This window comes from Dendrobates tinctorius, unplaced genomic scaffold (assembly GCF_039654945.1).
Source record: "Dendrobates tinctorius isolate UK_male_01 unplaced genomic scaffold, ASM3965494v1 ptg000086l, whole genome shotgun sequence".
Lineage (NCBI taxonomy): Eukaryota > Metazoa > Chordata > Amphibia > Anura > Dendrobatidae > Dendrobates > Dendrobates tinctorius.
The window spans coordinates 15,036,245-15,044,987 of record NW_027361754.1 but is presented as its reverse complement, the minus strand read 5'-3'; the positions used below and the strand labels follow the sequence as shown (position 1 = coordinate 15,044,987).

At 40.6% G+C, this 8,743-nt stretch overlaps 1 protein-coding gene across 1 annotated transcript; it reads left to right on the top strand.

Annotated features, from left to right (window-relative positions):
- The first annotated feature begins 466 nt into the window (after window positions 1-466).
- LOC141097708 (indolethylamine N-methyltransferase-like) lies at window positions 467-5,604 on the top strand. Its single transcript, XM_073585085.1, has 3 exons — window positions 467-667; window positions 3,205-3,412; window positions 4,746-5,604. Exons 1-3 carry the CDS (start codon window positions 517-519, stop codon window positions 5,167-5,169), a joined length of 783 nt encoding a protein of 260 aa, XP_073441186.1. The 5' UTR covers window positions 467-516; the 3' UTR covers window positions 5,170-5,604.
- Window positions 5,605-8,743: the final 3,139 nt, after the last annotated feature.

Genomic DNA, 8,743 nt, shown 5'->3' with positions numbered 1-8,743 from the left:
CTCTAGGCATTTTCTGCTCTGAAGCAAGTCAATAGCAAGGTTCAAGAGACACCCATAAGATGTCGGGCATATTGTTAGCATTTTGACAACATTTTTGTTTAAAAAGTTGAAAGCGTTTTTTTCATTGTTGGATGAAGTAAAAAAAAATCATCTGGAAAAGGCAAGTAAAAAAAGCCCCCAAAAATATGGAAAAAGCGCTCTGAAAATAACCAAAATATAGTAAAAAAAAAAAAGACAATTCAGGAAAAAAAAATTCTTGTATCCTGAAGCGTCTTCCTTGAAAAATGTCACTGTTTTGCCCGCCTGAATAAAACATTGTTTGCACATACTCTAAAACCAACTTGTTTATAGAAAGATCATACAAATTCCACGTGAATATACGGTAATCCCATGACTCTTACGTTAAGATGCAAGACTCATCACCTGATAATTAATTCTTAGAAGCGTTGCAAATTATATAAAGACCTCAACAGACTCGTAGAGACAAGCAACTCATCCGTGACATAAGACTACACAATGGATTCCTCTAACTATAAGATCTACCATGAAGATGTCTTTGATGCCAGACAAAATCTGGAAACTTATTTTTCAGATAAACCTGAAATGATTTTTGGTGATGATTCCATAATATTTCCCCTTGAAAATCTTACAAAAACTTTTGCAGAGGGTACGTGGTTTATTAATCTTTCTAAACTGAACAAAAATGTAAATGTAACGAATTTGTTTTTGCTCCCATTTTTCATGAGCTGAACTCAAAGATCTAAGACTTTTTATACGTACACAAAAGGTCTTTGCGGAGGGAAGGGGCAGAAAACTAGTGAGTATCTGGTATGACCACCATTTGCCTGATGCAGTACAGGAAATCTCCTTTGCATAGAGTTGATAAGGTTATTAATTGTGGCCTCTGGAATGTTGGTCCTCTCCTCTTTAATGGCTGTGTGAAGTTGGTGAATATTGGTGGGAACTTCAACACGCTGTTGTATGCGTTGATCCAGAGTGTAAAAATAACTCGGCAATATGATTCTACCGGTCAGTACAGTTATTGTGACACCAAACTTGTCTTTTTTTTCTATATTTTAAATGGTGACAAAAATGATGAAATTTGTAAAAAAAAAATAATATTCGCTTGTGTTGACTATTTCCAAGACTCGTAATGTTTTCATTTTCTCACCGATTGAGCTAGGTGAGGGTTTGTTTTTTACATGATCATCTGATGTTTTTAATTTTGTAAATATGACATTTTGATTGCTTCTTACTGAATTTATTTTTATAGATTACCAACAACTGGAAAGCTGTAATTCTGTTATTTTGATTTTGCTTTTTATCTTTAGAGGTATTGGGGCCATATTTCGATAGCTAGGACTTTTACAGATGTGGTGATGCAGAATATGTGTATATATAATATTTTTTTCATATACAAATAAATATATATATATTTATTCAGAAGATGAGGCCATGCTGTACGTTATAGATCCTGAGCCCGTACCATGTAAGTGCATTAAATGGACAGCAGGTCTTAATAGTTTTGTGATCTTCCAGCTGTGCAGTAAATGGATAACTAGTACATATTCATGGGTGGGAAGGGATTAGAGGTGTGCTGTGTTCTCTCTTGTTGCAATTATCCAAAGGAAGTGACAGCGCAGCAGCCCATAAGTGTTAGGCGTCGGGTTCCTCTCGCTGCACAGCGGGAATCCCGAGCCTTGATTCCGGCGGTCTCCGATTCCTCTCCAGCCACAGAGGAGGTTGCTCAGCAGAGTCGTTGGTCCTGGCGCTCTGCCCAATCTAGCTCCGTGGGTTTGGTTGCTGCTGCCACCTCTGGTCCAACTATAGCAGCGCATGCTGGTCAGCAGCGAGTCTCTCCAGGTACTTAGTCCTCCTGTCGATCCACTGAGCATGCCCGTGGAGTGATCTCCCATTGGAGATCGAAGGTCATGTGCTCAGGTTCTTCTCCAGCTCAGATTGGTCCATCCAAAAAGCCAGGAAGGTCCCGGAAACATACGGCTATAAAAGGTTTGCATGGCCGCTCGGCCATGCGCTAGTATAGACTGCATTATCAGACTATGAGGAGTGAATGTTTTATGCATGTATGAATGTCTCTGGTGAATGACTCATTAAGAAACCCCTACCCTTGGTACGCATGTGTTGTGCAGCCTAGCCTGTTAAGCGCCCAGGCTCAGGTGAAGGTAGGACAGAGTCTAAAGCCCCCGTTACACACTGCTATATCGCTAGCAATATCGCTGTAAAGTCACCGATTTTGTGACGTTGCAGCGATATTGCTAGCGATATCGCTGCATGTGATACTTACCTCCGACCGTCTCCCCCGCTGATTATCGCTGGTCGCGCGAGAAGCTCCTGGACCATTCCTCGTCGGCCACTTCCTGCTGGACTTCCTTTGGCGCTGACGAGCGAGGCATGGAGGCGGGTGAGAGGACATCAGGATCGCCGCGTCTGACAGGTAAGTAGCGACCCCCGACCCCTGCGATGTCGCTGGTGAGATCTGCCTGTTTGGCAGCTCACTAGCGACCACTTAGCGATGCACCAGCGATCCATATCGTTGTCGGGATCGCTGGTGCATCGCTAAGTGTAACGGTACCCTTAGACAGGCATCAGTCGCCATCAGTGACTTGGCACACCTCAGTGCATGTGCTCTACACTCAGTAGTCAGCGTCTATAGCGGCGTCCGCAGTTGCGATGCCACGCGCTCAGAAGGTCTAGAGGGACTCTGACCCCGTGTCCTTGGGGTAGAGTTCTGTGACTGCTTTCTGTGCGCTCATTGGCCGGGCTCTGTGAGCTAAACAGGCTCCGGCATTTATGTTCAGCGGTAGTGCGGCTCTGTGAGTTAACAGAGTTCGCTCCTGTTTACACTGGGTGACGTTAACCCACGTGTGACCTTTCCTCCCCGCTTTATACTCCCGCCATTACCTAGCAGCAGTGTACCACCTCTGCACGGTGGACCCTGGGCTGTGAACGCACCTACTATTATTTTAGAATTTGGTGCGTTCCGCCTGCCATAACAATAAGTGGCCACTGATGAGCTGTAGGTGTTTTTATTTTGCAAGGGGGTCTACTTCATTTAAGAAGCGATTGTTCTTGTAGTAGATAACCTTTTTAGGATATGTATAGTGGACATAGTGAATATAGATAACAACAAATCATGACTTCCTCTTGTATGCATATGACAATATTCAGACATTTTTTCTGCAGGTCACATTAAAGGAGACATTTTGATTAAGGTCAGTGCTAGTTCCGCAATTCACCACTTATACGCCGTCTGTGAATTCTTTAAACATATCATTGTGCTGAAGGCCAATGACAGATGCATCATGGAGCTGAAAAGATGGATGCATGAACGTACAGGAGCATTTGAGTGGGACCATGCTGCGAAACATCATGCAGACATAGAAGGAAAAAGGTGAAATATATTGTACTTGTAGTCTACAAACAAAACGAAAACATGTAAAATATTGTATGTCTTCCACCAACCCTATTTTAAAATGTTATTCTATTGAAATTTCAACTGTCAGTAAAAATGTCTACTTTTAGCAATTTGGTTGAAAAGATTGAATCACTGAATTCTTCTGAAATGACACAGTATGCCTGTTATCACCACACATTTGAGTCAGAGGTATAATCAAGAGATTCCCATAAGTACAGCTCTGCATTTGCCTCCATGTATGCCACTGATATAGTGACAAATATCACTCATTAGCCACAATTTGAAAAACAATATACGGTACCAATTGTAGGCATTCACTCTCTCAGGTGGGCATTAGACTTTTCATAGGCACCGGATTCTTGTGTACAGACAGTGTGAGGATTGTTGGACTCCATAAACTTGCACAACTCTTTAAAGGAAACCAGCCTTGTTCTGGAATATACATAACAAAAATCACATTCCTTTTCCAAGGAAAGCAAAGCAATAATGGGATTTCACATATACTCTGTCCCACCTGGCTTTCCTACATACTCTCCCCCTCTTCCCAAAGCTGAGGACCATCTGTGCAGTTTTCCACTGTTTTGTATGCAGTTAAAAAAGTTTTGTTGAAAGAGATTATTACTTTTTTTTGTCCCCGTTGAGTGAATGCAGGCTTATGAAAGAATATTCAGAATTGAGAGTCCTCAGTGGTTGATACCATCTTTTCAGTTAGCCATTAAAAGGTAACACATTGCAAGCTTTCGAGACTACTCAGGTCTCTTCATCGGGCTAGACTAATACAACATCTGAAGAATCACATATTTATACACAAAACATCACAACACATCTATGTATCACATGTATCAAAATGCAGGCTTATGGATACTTTTAGTATACGTATACTACTGAAGCTCCCAGGGTATGCATCACACATAGTCACCCAAACATACTCTCCCCCTCTTCCCATAGCTGAGGATTAAGCACCATCTGTGCAGTTTTCCACTGTTTTGAATGCAGTTAAAAAAGTTTTGTTGAAAGAGATTATCACATATTTTTTTTGTCCCCATTGAGTGAATGCAGGCTTATGAATACTTTTAGTATATGTATACTACTGAAGCTCCCAGGGCATGCATCACACATAGTCACCCAAACATAGTCTGAACTTTCAAAACTAAAATGCAGTGCAGCAATCTTTGTTAAATTTAAGCCTTTCCCAAAAATTAAAAACCAGTAGTCCAGTTCTAACCATTGACTCCTGTTGGGCCCTAATGCTTTCCTAATAAAAATGGCTGTGATACAATCACATTCTTTATGTTTCCATTTATTTTAGTGACCAGTTTCAGGACAAAGATGGGAACTTGCGAACAGCCCTTCGACATGTTGTGAAATGTGACTTCGAAAAAGAAAATATCGTAGAACCGATAGATCTACCACCAGCAGATTGCATCATCATTGCTTGGTTCTTAGAATTTATTAGCAAAAATCAAGATGAACTTAAAAATTATCTTAGGAAGATCTCAAAGTTGCTGAAACCTGGAGGACATCTCATATTTATTGCAGTTTTAGATGCAACATATATTACAATCGGGAAAGACAAGTTCCATATGCTCAAATTTGATGAGGATTTTGCCAGGAAAGTTCTAGTTGAAGAAGGTTTTGCTATTGATACCTGTAAGGTTAAGAAGAGAACGGTTGTGAGTGACCTTATGGACTATAAGAACGTGCTATTCATTGCAGCTCACAAAGAGAAGTAGAAACATAAACTAGGTCTGTATGCCAAGAGTTTCTAAGTAAAGCTTTAAAGTGGAATAATCATAAAATACCTACAGATACATATAAAAGTATAACAATGTAACTGCTTAGCCGTTAGTATAAGAGCTGCTGTTTAGGACGTATCCCAGGAGAAATATACCGTATTTTATTTGATTAAAACACCAATTCATTGCGGGATGGCACCGATGGTTTATTGTACCAAAGATATTATAGATGTCACATAGATGCAAAATACAGATGAACATTAGTGGATGCCTAATATTCTAAGTGAACACAAAAAAGTGTGTATAAGGTAACAATCAAAAGATTATGTGTAGAGCAATACGCTGGCTAACAGATTGTTCACTGATTTTATTTGCTGTTCTGTTCTCCATCTGGTTCATATGAGTAATGAAATAAAGCAAATGATTTCTTAATTATTTGTTTGTGTCCTTTACTAAGGTAAAATTTTAGCTGCTACTGATTCTAAGATTTTACAGAATTTGATCTAAGGGCTCATACCCATTTGCGAGGAAAAAAAAACGGTCCGATTTCCAGACAAAAAAAAGAATGAGTGCTACGCGAGTGTCATGCAATTTCCATGTGATTTCTCCACGGAACATCCGGATGACATGTGTACGCAATCGGTATGCAATGCAATTTTAACAAAAGGTTTTACATACAGCAGTTCTCTCTATGTTAAAATAGCATTGTTAAAAAACTGTACTGTACTGCTCAAAGAAATAAAAGGAACACAAACAGCCTGCTGCAAATGGAAGTGTTCCCTTTATTTTTTTCACTATATATATATATATATATATATATACATGTCAGTGACACACATACATATATGCATAATATATATATACGGTACATCTAATATATAATATTTATATACAGTATATACATATAATGCATATACACACACATAAAACATGTACAGTTAGGTCCATATATATTTGGACAGAGACAGCATTTTTCTAATTTTGGCTCTAGACATTACCACAATGAATTTTAAACAAAACAATTCAGATGCAGTTGAAGCTCAGACTTTCAGCTTTCATTTGAGGGTATCCACATTAAAATTGGATGAAGGGTTTAGGAGTTTCAGCTCCTTAACATGTGCCACCCTGGTTTTAAAGGGACCAAAAGTAATTGGACAGATTAAATATTTATAAATAAAATGTTAATTTCTAGTACTTGGTTGAAAACCCTTGTTGGCAATGACTGCCTGAAGTCTTGAACTCATGGACATCACCAGACGCTGTGTTTCCTCCTTTTTGATGCTCTGCCAGGCCTTCACTGTGGTGGTTTTCAGTTGCTGTTTGTTTATGGGCCTTTCTGTCTGAAGTTTAGTCTTTAACAAGTGAAATGCATGCTCAATTGGGTTGAGATCAGGTGACTGACTTGGCTATTCAAGAATATTCCACTTCTTTGCTATAATAAACTCCTGGGTTGCTTTGGCTTTATGTTTTGGGTCCTTGTCCATCTGTAGTATGAAACGACGATCAATCAGTTTGGCAACATTTGGCTGGATCTGAGCACACAGTATGGCTCTGAATACCTCAGAATTCATTAGGCTGCTTCTGTCCTGTGTCACATCAATAAACACTAGTGACCCAGTGCCACTGGCAGCCATGCATGCCCAAGCCATCACACTGCCTCCTCCGTGTTTTACAGATGATGTGGTATGCTTTGGATCATGAGATGTACCACGCCTTCGCCATACTTTTATTTTTCCATCATTCTGGTAGAGGTTGATCTTGGTTTCATCTGTCCAAAGAATGTTCTTCCAGAACTGTGCTGGCTTTTTTAGATGTTTTTTAGCAAAGTCCAGTCTAGCCTTTTGATTCTTGATGCTTATGAGTGGCTTGCACCGTGCGGTGAACCCTCTGTATTTACTTTCATGCAGTCTTCTCTTTATGGTAGATTTGGATATTGATACGCCTACCTCCTGGAGAGTGTTGTTCACTTGGTTGGCTGTTGTGAAGGGGCTTCTCTTCACCATGGAGATTATTCTGCGATCATCCACCACTGTTGTCTTCCGTGGGCGCCCAGGTCTTTTTTGCATTGATGAGTTCACCAGTGCTTGATTCTTTCTTTCTTTCTCAGGATGTACCAAACTGTAGATTTTGCCACTCCTAATGTTGTAGCAATTTCTCGGATGGGTTTTTTTCTGTTTTTGCAGCTTAAGGATGGCTTGTTTCACCTGCATGGAGAGCTCCTTTGACCGCATGTTTCCTTCACAGCAAAACCTTCCAAATGCAAGCACCACACCTCAAATCAACTCCAGGCCTTTTATCTGCTTAATTGAGAATGACATAACAAAGGGTTTGCCCAAACCTGTCCATGAAATAGCCTTGGAGTCAATTGTCCAATTACTTTTGGGCCCTTTGAAAACAGGGTGGCACATGTTAAGGAGCTGAAACTCCTAAACCCTTCATCCAATTTTAATGTGGATACCCTCAAATGAAAGCTGAAAGTCTGAACTTCAACTGCATCTGAATTGTTTTGTTTAAAATTCATTGTGGTAATGTATAGAACCAAAATTTGAAAAATGTTGTCTCTGTCCAAATATATATGGACCTATCTGTATATAATACAGTACATATAGTATATATAGCCATAATATATTATATATACAGTATATATGTAATATATATAATACTAGCTGAAGAGCCCGTCGCTCCTCGGGCATAGTAACTAACTGTGGTTAGTTATAGCAAATTATAATTATCCTCCATCCCATAGTCCCGTGCCCATATACCCATCATACATATCCACGATCCCATAGGCCCGTGCCCATATACCCATCATACATATCCTCCATCCCATAGTCAAGTGCCCATATACCCATCATACATATTCTCCATCCCATAGTCCCATGCCCATATACCCATCATACATATTCTCCATCCCATGGTCCCATGCCAATATACCCATCATACATATTCACCATCCCATAGTCGAGTGCCTATATACCCATCACACATCCTTCATCTCATAGTCCCATGCCCATATACCCATCATACATATCCTCCATCCCATAGTCCCGTGCCCATATACCCATCATACATATCCGCCATCTCATAGTCCCGTGCCCATATACCCGTCATACATATCCTACATCCCATAGTCCAGTGCCCATATACCCATCACACATCCTCCATCCCTTAGTCCCGTGCCCATATACCCATCATACATATCCTCCATCCCATAGGCAAGTGCCCATATACCCATCGCACATCCTCCATCCCATAGTCCCGTGCCCATATACCCATCATACATATCCGCCATCCCATAGTCCCGTGCCCATATACCCGTCAAATATATCCTCCATCCCATAGTCAAGTGCCCATATAACCATCACACATCCTCCATCCCATAGTCCTGTGCCCATATACATATCTGCCATCCCATAGTCCCGTGCCCATATACCCGTCATACATATCCTCCATCCCATAGTCCAGTGCCCATATACCCATCACACATCCTCCATCCCATAGTCAACCATTATGTCATCATAATGAGCGGCGGCAGGGCTTGCAAACTATGATGACATCAGTGTCGCCATGG